The following is a 19530-nucleotide window of genomic DNA, read 5'->3' on the forward strand; positions in this document are numbered from 1 at the left end:
AGAACAGAAGAAAAGGAGAGGAAATAATAAATTAATGTGTAAGCCCATCTTTTTGCTTTGAGGGTTGGCTGGATTTCAGGCCAGCCAGTCACACACCCTCATGCACATAGGTGTCATCTGCCTGCAAGATGTTCCTGTCCAGCCTGGTAAATTCTGTGCAAAACCCTGAGCATGGCTGGGCTGGCATTGCAAGAGTGTGGGTTATTATCATCTTGGTAGTGCAAAACATGAGGAGTTATTGGCTATCAGAAAAAGAAAACAAATTAAGGCATGGTTCAGTGGAAAACAATGGCTTTGTGGTTTTCTTTGGAATCAGAATGTTTACTTTCTGTCGTATTTCACTTGCTGAATGAGAAATGGGCTATAATTATAAGGAAGCATTGTTTCTTTTCCAGACTTGCCTCTAGCCTTTGAGATGGTGTTTACAGACAATACATTGAAAAAAAATGTGATGAGACTCAGCTGGTGCAAATCAGTACCTGGTGTAAATCTACATCTTTGCAAAGAAACAATATTCATTGCACTTGAATCTTCCCTTTTCCCTTTCTTCTTTCATTTGTGTCTGAATTGCACACTGCTTGTCAAAAGTGAGTTTTCTGTGTAGCATCTTGATGGCCAAAACTGTTGTTTATGATCTGTAGCAGAAGTTGAAACATCCTTAAGGTTAAAAATGTCTAAAAATCAATGTGAGGCTGTTTTACATGGTGATTTTGGAGATGGGTTATGAGAATCAGAGATTGATATGTCTTGCCTGTTGACACACGTTTCTTTATAGACTTCAAGAATAATAGCCAATTTCTTCTGTCCTCCTTAGAGCTACTAAAAGTAAATGGTTCTCTCTGTCATGGTGTCTGGGGAAAACTGCCCCTTCAGCCCATGCACACACTTTGAGGTACCATTTGCAGTAAGCCTAATTTGAGTAAAGTTAGGCTTTATTACCTATTTCAATGTTTCCATTATCAATGCCCAAAACTAGGTATTAATTTAGCAAGATGCTGAGCATTTGCCATAAGATTGTCTTCAATTCTCATTTTCACAAGCTGCTGATCCATAGTGAGCTCAATGCAAATTTTGAGGTAAGCTTAGTGATTTCAGGAAGCTTCAAGTTTTCAAGGGGCAAACATTAGTACACCTTGATTAGGATGGCTGCTTTTCTATTTCATTAAATGGCTATGGTTCAATAACTTCGGCTTAAAATTTTCATATGTTGAAAAATTTTTACAACCTCATCCAGGTTTTAATTATACATATAAAAATGCTGTCACACAATTTCTGTGTGTCCACTATTTGTGTGTTGCCACTTCTTATGAGACTGAGAAAAGAAAATCCTACTGACAAAATCAGTATTAATAAGTAGGAAAAGGGAAAAGAAAGGGAAATTAAATGTATTCTGCTACATATGAAAATGTGAAAAAAAAGAAAGTCTTCAGAAGATCCTGAGTATAGGAGAATTACCTGACTAGGATCTTAATGCAATTGGTATTCTCAAATGAGTGTGAAATAAACAGAGCAGGTTATGAGCAGTGCAGTGTTTTGTTCTTTTGCTTTGGTTCTCCCTTCCACAATCTTCTAAGCTCTGAGTTTAAGGTGATTCGGAGGCTAAAGCAGAGCAGGAATCTCCAACTGTCAGTTGCAGGAAGAGAAATGTTCTGTGCTTGCTGTTTGTCCTTAGAGTGTGCATGTATATCACTGTGCAGCTGTATTTCTGGCAACCGAGGTCTGTTCCCAAGTACATCACAGAAAGCCAACAATATATTTTGTGACACTGTAGTGAGAGTTCTTCACAGTGCTTTCTCAGGGCAGAATAGGACCCAAATGGCTGCAGTGCAAATTCTCAGACCTGTTGGTGATGGAGCAGAACAGCATAAGGTAAATATTTAGCAGAAAATGTAGTGTGCTACAGCAGGTATGTTCTCACATAAATATGATTACCCTGATGAGTACAAATCAAAGAAGATTTTTAGCATCTGACTTAAAACATTGGAACATTGCAGTTGGACTTTTGTATTTTTTAATAGGTGAGAAATCAGTTGACTTTGTAAGCTTTCAATTTGATTAAACTTTATTACATTATAAAGAGGGGTTTATTACTTTAGAATAATGCCTGCTTCCTTTCACAGATATTTTAAAATATTCTAAATCTACTTCTTTTTCAAAATGGTGTTATTAAAATTATAACTCATTTTCATCTTAGAACAGATTATATTTGCATTTTCAACCTATATATCCTGAGTGTGATTGTATTATAATAGCTGGTAGTTGTGCTGTTCTCATAAGAGAAACAAAAGTACATAAACTTTGTATCTCTGAATTGGCCCTTCATGAAAATCAGAGGAAAAGCAGCCAAGGATTTTATCAATTCTTTAAGTATCCTTCACATCTCATCTTGGTATGCATCCATAAAACATATTGCCCTAATTACTTAAAAAAAGACCTTAATAATTTGGATGTTGGAGATGCTGTGCATTTTGGGATAATCTGCCCTGGTCTGATGAGTGAGATTTGTGGTTGATGATATTGCTATGCTGCTGAGCCAGCTCATTGCAGTGTGTTAGCATTCCTCCTTCCTCTTGCAAAGGGAGGGTGGGGATGAGGCCCTGCTGACCTCACTGCATCATATCACTTTATCAGCTGCTCAGCAGTTCAGAGCAGTTTAAACTGTACCCAGGGAAAATATTCTTTTATTTGTTTAATGGGTTTTTTCATGAAAACTCTGCAATACCATATTCCATAAAAAAATTCAGACCAGTGAATGTAGCTGAAAACTAAGGGTAGTGAAACACTTGTTTGCTACTAAAGTCATCTCTTCACTGGACTACATTTACTTTCAGTAAAATGTACTTTTGGTGCAGCTTCCTACCACTTCTGCTTTATAGTATCTTCTTCTTGCTAATCTTCTCATGGTTTTGTTGCTCTTGTGGCCTTTTAAATAGCTTGATGATAACATTGTGCTGCTCATCTGCATTCCTCACATACTCCAAGAGATCAGCTGTGCCTACAGGGTTGAGAGGTTGATTTTTCTCTCTGATAACTTGCATAGTTGATTGTCCAAGTTTCATTGGTGTAGTATCTCCCTTTCTTCTATTTCAGTGAGGTCTTTCAAATTTACCCCCAAAATACCTTGTAATAGCAGAGTTGTCATATTAAAGATTAAAATTGTCATTTCACTGTTGTAGTATCTGATGCCCCATCATTTTTGAGCCTTCATGTCATCAATATTTCAGGCCATGCATTTCTATGGACTTCAATGTACTGGGAACAGAGCATAAGAAATTGTTACTCCAATCTTCCCCCTCCTGTCTCTCATTATTGACTACCAATGGTACTGAAGCTCATTCTCATATATCTGTGCAAATTTTCTTTTTTTAATTTCTGTATCCTATTTATTTAGTTACCTGTTTCTCTCTCTGGATTGCTTTTTTTTCTGTTTTTCTGGGGAAAAAAATGGAGCATGATATACAGGTGTTAAGTAGCTCAAATCATTTGAGAATTTACTGTAATTCACTCACAATTCACTAATTATTTCAGTGCAAGCCCCCTCAGTTCATGTTGGAGCTGCAGGCAGTATGTTCCCCGAACACTGAGTCCTCTCAGCTCCTTTCTCCAGTGAGCAGAGAGGATCAGTTGCAGCAGCTCCATTTTGCCCTAAAGCAGGGCTGCCAAGAGCAGGATCTGCCACTGCAGTGCCCTGCAGGCAGTGTAAGGTTTAACTGGAGACAGGAGGTGACTACAGCCTAGTGCCTCCTGCTTGGTGCTTTTGCCAGCTCAGAAGTCATGGACAAAGTTACCCAGTGCACCAATGTCAGAGCAAACAAGATGGTTCGCTGAAGCTGGCAGTGCTGCTGCCCCTCCCAGCTGAGACAGACCAGCTTTCATCTTCATTTAAATAAGCAAAGTGAAAACTCAGGCTGCCATCTGCTTAAGGCCACAACTGCTAAATGAGTGATAAATGGTTAAATCACAGCTTCCAATTTTTGAAAAATTTTATCATCCCAACATTCTGTACTCTTTCAAAACCCATTTCTGATCTCAATGTTTGGGCATGTACCTCATGGTGTCACGGCAGTGAACCCCTTCCTTTCAATGGGTTTGCTAGGAAATAGGTGAAGAAAGTGTCAGGACAATGGGTAGATGTTTCCGCAAAGAATTCACTGGAAATTTCCAAAGTGCTCTGAGTGAGGTGTGCTGGCTCTCTAGGCTGCACTGGAGGATGCAGGTTCTGTTCAGCCAGTCCTCCCACAGATCTTACCATCCTCTGGTGAGAATGCATAACTCCCTGGGATTCTGCGCTGACCCAACTTAAAATGTCTCAGCTGCTTTTACAGCCACTCTCTCTCCATCAGACGTAGGCTGACATTTCCCCCATTTATAGGAAGAAAATATTTCTGTACTTCCATTTTTCATTTTTCTTGCTTGTTCTGTGCCTGTGATTCAGAAGGATAGTATAAAACTATTTTCTTTTGTAGCAGCAAAATACTGCTGTTTGGAGTGAATACCGCAAGCATCATGCTGTGTTTTGTTGAAGGAGGCACACTTCCAACTGTATCACTTGAAATGGATTTTAAGTGATAAGGTTAGACATTTTTTAAAGGGATTTGATTTGGGATTTCTGATAAGGTTCAGTGTAGGAATCAGCTGGATATTTAGACATCCAAGAAGAGTACTCTTATCTATCTATATAGCCATCACAACTGGAGCTCATTATTAATGCCCTCACTGTTTCAGAAACATTGTACCACCTGAACCTGCACATTCTTCAAATGGCAGTGTGACTGGCAGCCTTCCTTTTCTGCAGATTGTCACTTTAAAAACTTGACAAAATACCCACTGCATCACTGAGCTCCATGTGGCTTCACAAATCCATTCAAAATTGAGATTATTACAAGACCAAGACCTTAATTGGCAAAATAAGGAGCTGGAAAACTTCTAGATCAGATTCGAATGTCGTGCTGTTCTGTGATGCTGAGTACCAGGCTTCATGTATAGGTCTCAGTGTATGTTACCTCCCCTGGTTTTTTAGATGAGAAAAAGAATTTTCATGATACTTTTTTTTTCCTCCAGACAGTGAGCTCAGCTCTAGTATTCTCTCTCCTTAGCACAACAGCTTTCCTCTGCAAGTATATTTCTATCCCATAAGCAGCACGTGTCACAAGCTTCTGTTGTGCTGTGCTTGTGCTGCTCCTGGGGCGTGGGGAGTGGTGAGCCTGGTGTGGTGTCAGAACCAGGCACAATCCTTCCTCTGACGTGCTGGGACTGGGCACCAGGCCAGAGACAAAGCATTCCAGCATCAGAGAAGTGCATTGTGCATTCACTGCTTAGGCGTGGAGGTTTGTTCTGAGGGAACCTTGATTGGTTCCTGTGAAAACCAGAGTGTCAGAGAAAATCCATGTGGAGAAAGGATGTGATCCCAAATGGTCTGGTCTTGTTTAAGCAGTTGTAGTTAAATGACACCATAGTGAAGAAACGTAATTTTATTTTAAATAAAAAGGTTTTTCTTGCTGTTTTTATGATTATTTATAGGAATATGCATACTTTGGTCTCTTAATTATTTCAATAAGCTTTCCAGCTGAATGGCAGCTTTAAGCCCTTAAGTATCCTGATGCAACAGCGTAGCTTGGCCTGTGACAATGGGATTGGATACTACAACACCAGGTAGGAATTCATATGTGTTAACTGAGCCAGTTTTATGGTCTTCAAAAAGACCATAAAGCCAGCTTTATGATCCAAGGGGAGCATTGCTTTTCTGATTAGCCAGCATTTCCAAAAAACCCTGTACAGTGCATACCTGGAATTCAAATGAGCCAGCTGCTGAGCCAGCACAGCAGGGCTTCTGGAAGTACATTTCAGAAAAGCTTCCCACAAAGTTCTGGCTTTTATTTTTATTCCCCTTTTTCAGTTTAAAGAAAATAAGTCAGTAAAAAAATTAGAAATAAATCTTTAAAGAGCATGTTTAGGAGAGGACTGTCTGTTTGGGTGGATTGTTCCAAAGGCTTTGCAGCCTTGACAGGATAGGAAATGGAAAATGCAGAGCCTATCACTATCTGTACAGAGTAAATCAGAGCAGATTTTAAAGAATATGTAAACAAGCATGACTTGTGAGCCACAGGGTCCCTTCTGGCAGAAAATTGGTGGCTTTGCAGTGAAGAAATCCATTCTGTTTGCTCCCAAGCAGTGAGGAAGAGACCTTCCAGCACAGCTAGCAGCAGCAGCTGCTTCTTCCCATGTATTAACACCAATCCCTTCTTCAGTGAAATCATTCCCTCTCTGTAACCTTACTTGAGAGCTCACAAGCTCTGTCAATGTCAGAAGACCAAACTTCTCTCCTTGTAGAGGGGGAGAGAAATCTTTTGAGGTTAGCTTGAGTCTTCTACATGAATTTTCTTCCCAGTCTTTTCCTGATCCACAGCCTTGAGGTCTACAAAAGCTTTTCTCTTTTAATAAGGATCAGTTTCATCCTGTTGAGATCTTTTATAGTTTCTGCAACTCCAAAGCACATACCAGAGAACCTAAGTCTAGTTTAATGTCAGAATTTTAAAATTCTGATTATGGGAATTTTTGCTGATGGAAGGAGACTCCTGAGCAGAGGTGGCTGGGAAAGATGAAAGGACAGGTTCTCTGTTCTGCTTTTAGCAGTTCAACATGGAGCATCTCTCACAAAGGAGCCATCTTTTCACTTTGGTGCTAAACAATCTCCTTTTACCATATTCATCATCGTTTAACTAGCTTTTGATTTGGCAAAATTGCTGCATGGTTGTGCTGGTGTGAGGGAAAGTGCAGTCTCTGTCAGGAGTTTCCTTTTTCCTTTTTTGCTGCTAATTTCAGATTATGTCTCTACATCCTAGGCCCCTCTTACTTTCAAAATAAATTTGCCAAATCCTTTTTTCTAGTTCTTTTTTAGCATTCATCTCATTCACGTAAATATTTTAGTAAGAATCACTAAATTAAAAAACCAGTTTCTTCCACCATGTGAACTTTTATGAATGCTCTGAGTTACTAAAATAGGGCCTTATGGTGATATGTGCTGACTCCCTGTAGGAAGAGGATGTCACAGTCCTGCATGAGTTGTTTCACCCTTGCTTTTTCTCATTGTGAAATTTAGATTAAATACTCCAGTTCTGTGCTGATTCCAGTTCAGTTTGGATTATGGGCAGAATTTGTTTCTAAAAGTCATCTCATCAAATCACAGGAACAGACCTGTCCAAGTGTAGTAAGCATTTAGTAGTTACCTTTTGGAGTAACCAAAACCCTTCCCTGAGTGAACATTTAAGGACCCTGGCATGTCAAACCCCCGTGGTGCTCTGTTGGAGGGTTTCATTTCCTCTTGTGCTGATGCTCTGCAGAGCTGTGTGTGCCGTGAGGGCTGCCCAGCTCCTCCTCGTGCCAGCTGTCTGGTGCAGGGTGAGTGGGCAGAGCTGGGCTGGCTGTGGGCACCCTCCAGTGCCGCTGCCCTCCTCACCCTGGCACAGCTGCACTGCTGCCCCTGCCAGGCTCCCCAGAAAGGTGCCTCTGGTCACTGTGGCCGTGAGGAGAATGATGAATTTGCTTGTGCTGCAAATGGTATGGAAACAGTGTTGGAATAAATTTAACTTCGCAACGCAGACAGCTACTAAAATATTGTTTATGTACATAAGTAAGGATGGAAAAAATCACATATTAAAAAGGTTTCCTGGCAAGACTTCACTGTGTTTTGCCTCATGGGGAAAGGAAGTTAAGAACAGTTGGGCCCTCTACTGTTTCAAGTACCTCATTTTTCATCCTTGACAGAGCCAAAGCAAAAATATTACTTGAGCTTGACGTTTTTGTTTTTTTTTTTAAATGAATATGTGTTATTAGAATTTTGTGGGAATATTTTGCTTCCTTCATGCATACTGGCACATCACCCCAAGGTTTTAGAATACAGCTTCATGTATTGAATCACTTCTTATGCTTAAAGGAAGTGGTTCAATTACCCACATATAATGGAATGATGATATTCCACTTAATGTCTGAGTCAGGCTTTTCTTGAGCCTCATTCTGTTCTTACTGCTTCTTTTTTCACCTTAAAGAATAAGCTCCAATAACTTGCATATTTTCACAAAACAGCATCACTTTCCTTACAGCAAGAACAGGTTTATGGGGTTGGTGTGGAGGTGCCTTTTCTCTTTTCTGTTGCTCTTGCTTCCCAACCTCATAATCTGTGCAGCAGGTACTTCATAAGACTAGTGAAAGAATTTAATGCCTTTTTGTTTGGTTGGTTTTTTTTGGTTAAGACCATGTTTAGATCATTTACAAAATAACTTGTAAAATAAATACTCCAACCAGTTTGTTTTCTAACCAGCCTTGTTTTCTCTTAAATCCATAATTCTGATTTAATTTCCTGATTGAATGCAGTTCAAATAAAAAATATTCTTTTGCACATTATCATTATGCATATAAAATAGTGGCTGTTGAATTTTTTTTCCTTCTGCCATATATTGTCATTGCAAGGGTTTTTTTCATGATTCTGGTAGCATTTGCATATAAGGAAGCAAACAAAATTACCACCTCTTTTATGCATAAAACTAAGAATAAGAATTTGAAATTCTGTATTTGTGTGCAAAGTGTTTAACATTTTGTTCTGAAGAGGAATCATACAAGTTATGTTTTCTGTATCCTTAATCAGTTGCATTACATTTTTTATATTTTTAATCTGTTTCACTGGTATTTAATTTCTTATCTGTGTGGGAATAATGAAGGGATATTTTGTTGACAGTTGACTGAAAAAAACACAGAAAGATTGCTATGTAAGAAAAATAATTTTATTAAAATATGGTTTTCAGGTTCTGAACAAGGCCCTTATTGCTTTCCACATGGGAAGACACTGCCTAGATTACACAATCTTACTTCAGTTGTTTTAGCTTTGAACTGACATGGATTCCTGGTCTAGGAACTATGTGCAATTTTTGCTACTCATTTAATGAAGTAAGGCTTCAATATTCTAAATCTCAAGGACAATGAATAGGCATGTGGTATTTACTTTTCACATATCCAAATAAATAATTTCTTGCCAATTTAACAAAAATGAAGTTACTTTTTCACTGCAGCTGTGAACCATGGAACTTCCACAACATTCCCAAGGGTAAAATGTGTTTGGCCCCTAACAAAGCTGTAAGTGCATTACGCAAATTCATAGATTTACGGTTTTTCCTTATGGAAACTGAACAGCAAAACCAAACCTCCAAACTCCTGATGTGAAGAAATGAAATAAATGATTGGTGTTGAGGCAGTTCCATTTCTGGCTCTGTGTTTTGGACATTAAACTTGACACTCAGCTGTCACCGTTGTGCCCAGCAGGGAGCCAAGGGAAGCCTCGCTGCAGTTGTCAGTCAGCAGACTCTGACTCAAAATGCAGAATACACAAATAGTTACTGGATGCTTTTTCTAACCTATATTGGTTATACTGAAACCAAATGCTAAGTTGAAGGATGAAGTTCATTCTTTGGTTTTCACTGCTGTCTGTACTTTGTGCTCACTGGCATTGTTGGGCTGTAACACAGAACTTTTCCAGATTGTGAAGAGGATGTGGTTCAGATCCACCTGAGTCTGCTCCTCAGGAGGGGAATGTGGCTGTAGGTGGATCATCTGGACAAATGGCTTAGCACCATTGCTCTTCCAGAGCAGAAATTCTGTGTCCAGAGGTGGCTCTGAGAGTGATGGAAAAACCCTGGAGCTCACGCTGCTCCTCAAGAGGCAAATATAAAGCAGTAATGTACTTTCCCCTAATGGAATGGAAAGCACCTAGGTTTTTTACTAAGTTTAAAACTTCATTAGATATTTCTGTTTCCAAAGAACAGAACAAATTTTTGTTGAAAAACCAAACATCTGAAACCTCCAAATCTCACTCAACAGAAAGGGATTGCTGATTTGGAAATGGTCTGCAATGCTTATTCTCTTCCTCTTTTGATTGAGTTCAGTTCCTCAAAGAGCTGCAGTCTCCCATGGTACATCACAGCCAAGGATTCACTAAATGCAGTATATTTTACCCAGGAAACAAGAGGACTGGAAAAAAAATCTTGAACATCCTTAAAAGGTACAATAAAATAAGAAAACATTTTTATATCCAGCTTGTAACTTTTCCTGGTTAAAATTTTAGGGCATTTTTAAACAATCCACTCTTCTTTTAAAAGGAAAAAATTGCATTCCACTTAAAAAAAAATTTTTTATACTAAATTTTAGTTGTTCATCAAGCTGACCTAACTTTAAAAAAATTAAAATTCTGCATATGATTTAGCCTGATTTCCATAACTCTTGTCTAAGGAAAGGCAGCTCATTTGCATTCTGCTCTTGTCTTCCATTCTGCTCTGGATAATACCACAGGCTGCAGGTTCTTTGTCTTGTTGAAGTCCAAACCATCACCCCTCTTGAGGATCATCAGCTCTAACAAGGGTTAAAGTATATCAGTATATATCAGTAATATGCAGCTTTGTCTATTCAAAACTTGTAGTGTAAAAGGAAATGCTTTTCTTTATTAATTATGCCAGCAATCGGGAAAGAGCTGGTAGGAAAGATTTGCACTGCTGCTCATCTAATAGATGGCAGTAACGTGGGATGGTTTTGCATTTGAAGCAGAACACAGGACAACATGACTAATTGTGTTGGTAGAGTGGTGCAAAGCTCACTGTAAATTAATTATTCCCTTGTACACCAGGGAATGGTGACTCCTTGCAAAACCAGATGCTAAACCCCAAATTTTTCTTATGTTAAAAAAATAAGGTAATTCAGTAGCCCTTGATGCATTCTTGTTGCATTTCCCAGGAAATCTTTCTATATCATGCTTGTGTATGGAGATTTGAACAGCAGGTTCTGTTTTTATGACTTTCTGCCAAACCCTAATGGTATCAACTGGCAGTACAGGTATTTCATCCTCAGTATCCTGATGTATTGTAAATCAGTTATTTTTATATAAATAGACTTCTTATCCTACAAATGGAATTAGAATCTGGTCCTGATTTTTAATAGCAAGTTTCTAATGAGAACATCATTTTATATGCCTTGTCAGAGAACAAAAAGATCCCAGAATGTTATCTGTGGTGTGGAACAGCAGAACCCCAGTAGATTTTGGAGTCTTCTTTGCAGAAACCATAATCACCATGGAAAACATTAAATCCATTCCAAATATGAGAATTTTCGATTAGTCTTGTGCTAGTAATTAAATTTAAAGAAAATAGGCTATTGAACCATGCAAGCTGAATGCTTACTTTACTGAGAAGCAAATTGTCAGTAGAGAAAGCAAATAAGTTAGTCTTATTTTTCAAGCAGTTCTCAATGCTAAATAAAAGTTTATTTCCAGTATTAAGTTGGAGCTTGATTGCTGTGACAGCAGGGGTGATTTTTATGGTTTTGGAAGATGAAACAGAAAGAAAAAGATAAATATAGAGTTAAAATATAGAGGAGGCAGAACTCCTGGTGTCATGATTAGGATGAGAAGTGGTGGACCATGAAAGCTGGGGCTAGGAGGTCACCTGTGAAAGAACAGCTCCCGGTGTTCAGCTGCTGTCTGGGTCTGGGTAATCAGTCTTCACTGCTAAGTGACAGAGTATTCCACTAAAAGCAGAAGACTAGTGGGTTCTGCCTTTCCTTTTCCATGTTGGTGCCTTAATTCTCTCTTGTAAGCTGCAAAACAAGGCAGATTCTTCTCTACTGTGGTGTTAAGTGTGAACCCCACTTTGCTTTGTTTACAGCAGATGTCAAAACTCGTTGCTTTGGATTGCTTAATCCCACTCATCAAAATGGGATTGGTTGCTGCTCAGGAGAATCACTTACAAAGGGATGCTTACAAATCTCTTTATGTAGAATTACCTGTGGGCAGGGACTGTCTCATCTTATCCAAAAGCACAGTTCTTTCTTTCACTGCTGCCCTCTCCTCCTTGTTTGTTGGTTGTCACATATTGTGAATTTTTGTGTTACATGTGCTAAAAAATTGTGTGGGAGGATGATCTTTATAGTGTTTGTACCATCCATTAAAATAAGGTGTTTGGATCCTTTCCTGAACTACCAAGTGTCTCTACCTCAAAAATGGTTGGCATTGAGATGCTAGAAAACTCTCAGTTGTTTTCAGCCTGACTGCTGCCCTTGAGAGAAGGTATAAATATTGCAGGTGCTTTGACTACTCCAATGCACAGAACTTGCTCATAGCTGGTTCCTAGATACTGTGGTGGCAGATGTGCTAAAATATTAGTGAAGAAATGGATTGGAAAACTAGTGAAACAAGAAACACAATCAAGAATGATTCCTTTAAACAGTGAGAGTTACAGATTTTGTTAGCTGGTTTTAATTTTTATCTGTGCAGTCTCATAGCTGCCTCTGTCTCATCTAAATTAAGAGGCGAATAAGAACACACTTTTAGAGGAATGTGGATAATGTTTTTAATATCCAGAACAAATATATTCATAACAAATACATCTTATTTAATAAGAGAATATTCCTTTGATTCACTAAGAGGGGTTGCAAAGTTGAGAACCTTATTTCTTAATTTAAATTGATGCAAGAATCTCTGTTTTTGATCCACGGGCTCCCTCTCCTGGTCTGGAGGTGCTTGGCACCAGGAGCTTGATTAATACAGAAGGTAAGTGGAAGTTATTTGTAAATTGATTTTGTGACACAGTGTCGAGGATGTCTCCAAACTTCCTCAATGTTTAATGAGAGCATTGTGCTCTCGCTAACAGCAATAATGAGATGAACACGGGTGTTGTGGTGAATCAGGGCTGCAGGGCCAGGTTTATCTTATTCAAGTGGCAATTAAGACATATCACAAGGACTGAAAGCAATGTGCTACAAACAATATTTACAAATAAAATCGGTGAATTTGCATACCTAAATAGCTGTGTGAATGTATACTCTATAGCTGCACTGATACTGTCACCTTTGTCACCTTAGTGCTCTGCTTTCACCTTCTACTGATCATACCACATCCAGGTTGGACTGTTTGCCTATTGTATATGATTGTAGAGAAAAATATATTTAGATTAATATTCTTAGATTAGGAACATGACTATTTTAAACTGCTCAACAAATTTGAGACCTTAGACTCATAAAGCAAAGCTCATAAGTAAAAATTATATCTATTTTAGAGTTCATTTACTTTTGTCTCAAGTTTTTAAGTTCATTTCTAAATTTAATTTCATAAATTTCTGGGAGAGTTTAAGAAAAACTTTTTGTGTTTTACCTTGCCATTCCTGCTTCTAATAATTTTTTTCAGCTTGAATTTATCAATGTGAAGAAATGTTTACATACCTTAAGGAATGAAACAGGTGTTCTAGAGTGGTGTACTTCCTCTAATGCTCCTAAGTCATGTGTATATTGCAGCAAACAAAATTTTAAAATATCTCTTCAGTTCCAAATGATTTGGAGTAGATGTTGTTTTTTCACATTTTTTGTACCAAAGATTTTCATGCTAACTTTGGGCTTGCTTTATATAATGTAAGTGACCACAGAATGTCACAAGGACTCAAGATATGCATGTCCAAAAGATTTATTCAGATGACCTGCAGTGCAGATAGGGGCAGAGCTGGGAGGGGCTTTTGTACATTGATAATGCAAAGCAAGCACCAGACTAATGTGAATTACTTTCACTCAGAATATCAACCTTTTATTCCAGGGCCTGAGCTTTTAATAGATATTCAAAAGAATCTAACATTTTCATTCATGTTAAAAATTGAGTGCAAGTTTTTGAAAAGAAAGATCCTACTAGTGAAATATTAAATTCCACAGTTTGTTCAGAAATGTGTTTCTAGAGCTGGTAATTTAAGTGTTCCTCCTGGCTTTACTTTAAGCAAGTCTTGACAGTTACTTGCCATGAAGAAAACCAGGTTTGGGAGAACTACTTAGAGCAGTTCTCTCCCTTTGATTGTGTCAAGGGCATGGAGAGTGAACCTCTCACGTGAACAGAGAATATGAGATGCATGTGAGAAGTGTAAATACTTTGATGCTGTAAGTTGGTCTGACTTACATTACAAGAAGGAGGAGAGTTGAAGTAAATAGAGACAAAGCATAATGCACGAGTCAAAGTCTATCTCCTAAGAATTTACTATTTTTATGTGTACTGCAGCCATGTTAAAATAAAAGCACTTTGCTATGCATTCTTGTTCATGCCACACTCTTGATAATCCTCTTTACCATCTGTGTAAATCTTCTATCCTAGCATCTATTTATATCTGTTTGTCTTATCTAAATTTCTGAGGATTGAAATTATTTCTGAGCTAAGTTATCTAGCCTCTGTAACCAATACTCTCAGATAGCTTGATCCTTGTCAATGAAAAGTAGCTTTAACATCTATTGGTTAAAGAGGCAGTGTGACAGGAACATTGCACTCCCATTCTGCTTTATAGACTCCACTGGTACCTTGGAAATGCTGTAAGCATGTAACCTTTTGTACTTTCTTCCTCTTCATCCCCCAGTGAAGAAGCCTATTTGAAGTTTGGATTGTGCTTTCTACAGTGCTATGACTTGTTAAGTCTTTTCCATTAAATCAACATTTTTTAAATGATTTTTTTTTTTTTTTCTGTACAGGTACTTGGAACACCCAACGAAGATACGTGGCCTGGAGTCCATTCTTTACCCCATTTCAAACCAGGTAGGTTGAAGCACCAAGTTCCTCCAAATTCCCTCTCTGGAAGTACACAACAGAGATAATTACATCCCTGACCACAAGAGACCAAAATGACCTGGTGTGCAGTGTGTGAACCATGATGATCTTCTTCCAGTTGTTTACTTTTATTGTGCTCAGGGTGGAAGATTTTCTTTTGTTTAATTTCTTCCCATTCTGTTTTGTTTTCTTCTGTTTGTTGCAGCATGATCCCTGACCTGCTTGCATTCCTCAACCACTGAGAACTGTACCTTTCAGGCTGCTAGTGTGCTGATTCTCTATTAGGATTACTTTTCCAGCAGAGCACACCAAACTTTGACAAATATTAAAGGAAACTAAAGAGTAAAGTAAAGAAATTGTGAAAGCTGAAGTTATTACTAGATCATCTATTAGTATCTTTCTGCAAAGATACTAATTTTAATTTTTTAATATGTGTTGTATTTGCAGTTGTCATACTATACAACCATCCTTGAAAAACTGTTTCACCATCTGATACCTTTTTGTGAGGGGGAGCACTTTTTCTCCTAGAGAGCAGGAAGATGTGGGCAGCTTCATTATGCCATGCTATGTATGCATGTTTATGTTTGCAATATATATTGTATGTATGTAGTATGTATGTAATATATATATATAGTCTAGTGAACTTCTGAGTGGGACTCTTAGATGGTTTTTTAAACATGGCAAAGCAGTAGAATGAGTAGGCAGGAGATGAGGCAGAGGAATTGTAAAGGACAAATAGATCTAGATAGCTCCCAAAATAAGAGAGAGAAAAACAAATTTATTGTAGGGTTTACTCTGATAGCCTTGAAAAATAGGAATGCAGACAGCTCTCTTGCACATTGCTTTTTAGTCTCTGTCCTACTGCTGCCTTACTGCTGTATAGTGAAATCACACTCTAGTGCTCTCTAGTGAATTAGTAGAAACTTTAACAGTCATTCACTGAAATACTAAAAATACTGCAGTGTTCTCCCCTTAAACTCTGTGTCATTAAGTTTACAAGGTTTTGTGTTTCTCATTCTTGGTACTGATTGAATGATATAGAATCCTTACAGAAATGTAGTGGTGTGTAAAAACAGCCCGAAAACATTGGTTTTAGCAAGAATAGTAAAGAGAAGGAAAAAGCCTGAAGGTGTCAGTGACTGCTCTTTGGGTTGGTTTGTTTTTCTTTTTCTGTGAGGTACAGGAAAGTTTTGAACAGTAGATGGCAGCCAAGAAATGTCCTGGTTTCGTTTTTCGATTTGGCTTCCAAGTGTGTCAGGGGATGTGGGTTTATTACCACAGAAGAACATCAGGAAATAAATCCACTGTAGGCACATCATTAAATCTAATTTTTATACAGGCATTGTGTTAGAATTGCTCTTATTTTCTCCATCCCAGACTATGGATTTTTTCAGCTATGAATACATAATTTTTATACAAATGCAGAATGGGGACAGCAAGAAAGTGCCTCCAAGACAGAAAATGGTCACTCAGTATTTTCACCATTTCTGCATGGTGTGGCCTTTGTTTTCTGAGATCCTTTCCACATCTGTGAAGTATGTAGATTTGTAAGTCAGAGTAATTTCTATTCTTGCTGGCAATAATTTAAACTTTTTAGGGCCTGTTAATATAAAGCACTGAGCTCCATAATTCTCTTACACTGTGGTGGTCTGGGAGCACTCAAAAAATAAAATCCCTGCTCTGTACACATAATGTGTTGTGCACCCTCTATCCTTGATGACCTTGGTAAAAGGATTTTTTGTTTGCCTTATGATTCCTTATTTGCTGTTTTTAGAAATTACAGCAATAGCAAGCATCATCTAACTGGACAACCAAAACTGGCTTGCATACCCCAAAACTGATTTATGCTGGTAAATGTGGAATTGTTAGAGCAGCAAAACACATCCCTCTGGGATCATTCTGGGGCACCAGCACCTAAGGTATGCTCTGCAAAAAATGCTCTGACCTATGAGCTGGGCTGGAATAAACATGATTTGCTCTGGCCTTTAGGGTTGTTGGAGATGTTTGGTCATGGACACCAGGTTCTCTGTCCTTCTTTAAAATGTGCTTTCCTTCATGCTGTTCTGTGCACAAAAGCTTTCTGGCTATGGTAAGGCTGCTGCATCGTCTTCTACAGATGCTCAAACACCCATGCTCCTCTCCCTGATGGTCTGAAATTGCTCTTACACTCCAGCTTTCCTGACTGACTTCTTAGGAGCAAAAATGAAAGTTGAAGCTTTAATCATACCTTTAACAGTTGGACTCAGTGGTCCATGTGGTTTCCTTCCAGCTCAGAATATTATGTGATTCTTTGGAGATGACTTAATCTGTTCCTTTTCCTAGCAAAAGAGTGAAGTATCCTGAAATGTCTTGCCAAATCTGAACCAATTCCATTATTCTTGAAGATTTGTGAAATTACTGTATTTAAATATATGAGATATGGGGTTAAGTAACTCCTGTGCTTTGCATGTGTTAGTAAGTTTTAAAACTGATAGCTGCTAACAGTAATTGTGATAAATTGAGAAGTGCAGAGAGCATTGGTAAGGATGGCAACATTCACTCAGGCAAGGCTTTAATTCTATAAACTTGAGCATAAAACAAAAGCATTTGAACAGAAAGTATCAGTGATAAATGATTATTATAGTTTTTAAAATGCTGAGCACATTAAATGCCTGTGGATTTGGGAGAACTATTGAGAGTCGACACAGAATTTCATTGCATTTCTTGTTTGCATACAGATTTCAATAACTAATTTTCACACTGTGCTTTGATAAGGCACAGTCTTGTGCTGCAGAGAGCTAATCACAGCTTACTCGGAGAAACATGTCTGAGAAACTTGCTATTAGTCTCTACTACAGTGGCCAAGGGTCTTGATTATTGTGGAAAGCATCCAGTGCTTTAAAAACTATGATCTCTGATATCTTAATATGTGGGAACATTTCTAAGCCTGAATAATAAATATGTTCCTAAGGCTAGTTATGGATGGCTCTAGGTCATTTAAACCCCTGACCTAGGTGATTTTAACAGCTTATAATCGTGAAAATAAAATGGTTGTAGTTTTGTTTGCCATTTAAAAAGTCAGAAAACAACTTGTATTTTATCTGCCTGCGTTGAGATTTCTTACTGTCTTACAAATGCTCCAAGTAATATATAAGACACTTAAAGCTAAAAAATACTTCAGGACTATTGCAGTAACTTTGGGTTACCTCTGTGATTCCCTTTGAAGCTGTTATGGATGCCATAATCTTGAGAGGGTCCTTCTGTACAAGGAATCATCATTTCATTGGTCTCATCACCAAAGAATCCCAGACATTCTGGATGGCTGTGACAGTAATTATCTGCCCTCAAACAAGAAAACAGTTTGAGGGAATTATGAAAGAGTGCTAGTTGCTGGTTCAATAAAATCTTGATGTTTCAACAAAATCTTGATGTTTCCTCCACACAACCATTGTCTCTGTCCAACAACCCTGTTTCAGGCTGTTGGACAGAGACAATGATGAACATGTCTAGATTTGGAGAACATGTTTTCACTATTCACTCTTTTGTTGCAATACTTTAGGAAATATGTAGATTTGCGGAGCTGAAACAGATTCAAACACCAATCATATCCTGTATCTCCAGTAATTCATTAAAGTAGACAAGACATTAACCATGGCTTATCTATATGAGTAGTGAAGCAGTATTCCCAAACAAGCTGCTTCCTTGCCAGTCTTGTGTCCAAGTCTTCCTGATTTTTTGAGCATTATGTTCTTCATGTTATTAAATCTCCCTTTTTTTTTAGTCTGGAGTCCTATCAACTTTTCCTCTCCAGCCATTTCTCCTGCATTGAGTCTTGTCCAAATAAATGAGCAGGATAAGCCTTTGGATAAATATCTACACTTAAGTCAAGTTTTCACTTTTCTGACATTCTCAGTGAGTGTTTGGGACTGATGCTGTGTAACCCCCATCCTGGGAAGTTAAGTAGAATTTATCAGGAGGAACTTTCAGTGAGTAAAATGGGAGAAGGTCAGATATGGTCTCAATAGAAGATAAATGAAGTGTCCATGGCGAAGAAGAGATGGTAATGGTCAAGGAGAGGAAGGAACTTGTTAGGAAGGGGGAAAAAACATGAGAATGCTTTGTAATGTTCACTGTGCATCAGTTTCTTCACAATACTGTTTCTAGGTGAAAGAAAGTTAAATATTTATTCTTGGCCTGATGGTGTAGGAGCCTGAACCTCACAATATTCCACAAGTGATCAGATACAATGGAGGGTAATACACCTGAAAAGGTGCCTTTATGAGACAATGGAAACATCTGCTGAGCACTGATTTTTAAAAGAGAATCCTTAAAGCCAGGATGAAAAGAGGTAAGAGAGAGTCTCTCCTTAAAGAGAAAGCAGAACACAAAAAGTGAGAAAAAAAGCATTCATAGGAAATTGTACATAACATGGATTTTGACTGATGGGTACTTCGTGGATTTATTAAAAACTCACAAATCTATGATAGACAAAAGCACTGCAGAGCTGGTGTTCTAACTCAAGATCTCTACTTCCCAGGTGATCAATAAATATAGATTTGGTTTAGAAATATGATCTGCCTACATGCATCTTAACAGCTGATTGACAGCCAGATATTTTCCAAAAGATTAAGTCTTCATTTAGAGTAGGGCTGGACTGAAAGACTGAACTCCTTTGGCACAAACACATGAACATCCTGTACGTGAGAGCATATGGCTTTTCAAACTTCCGTAACAGTTTTTCCTATAGAGTTTCTCCAAAGCCTGTCAACATTTTGTTACCTGCTGAGTCAACATCTTGCTTGTTTACCTCTGCATTGGTACCAGGGAGTGCTCCCAGGCAATGTGGGAGCCTCTGCTGTGAGAGTGTCAGAGCAGCCTCAGGATTGCCTTTACCTCATGACAATTAGCACTTGCAAATAATTAATTCCTGGGCATTAGGCAGCTTCCTT

General features: G+C 38.3%; 1 protein-coding gene across 6 annotated transcripts in view; it reads left to right on the forward strand.

Annotated features, from left to right (window-relative positions):
• Positions 1–19530, forward strand: part of CDK14 (cyclin dependent kinase 14) — a 326690-nt gene that overhangs the window by 196005 nt on the left and 111155 nt on the right. For all 6 annotated transcript variants that reach the window (XM_059469292.1, XM_059469252.1, XM_059469276.1 and 3 more), the window contains one exon: positions 14527–14590. In XM_059469292.1, coding sequence (XP_059325275.1) covers positions 14527–14590 — 64 coding nt within the window. The remainder of the gene's footprint in view (positions 1–14526; positions 14591–19530) is intronic.

The sequence above is a fragment of the Ammospiza nelsoni genome, chromosome 1 (assembly GCF_027579445.1).
Source record: "Ammospiza nelsoni isolate bAmmNel1 chromosome 1, bAmmNel1.pri, whole genome shotgun sequence".
Lineage (NCBI taxonomy): Eukaryota > Metazoa > Chordata > Aves > Passeriformes > Passerellidae > Ammospiza > Ammospiza nelsoni.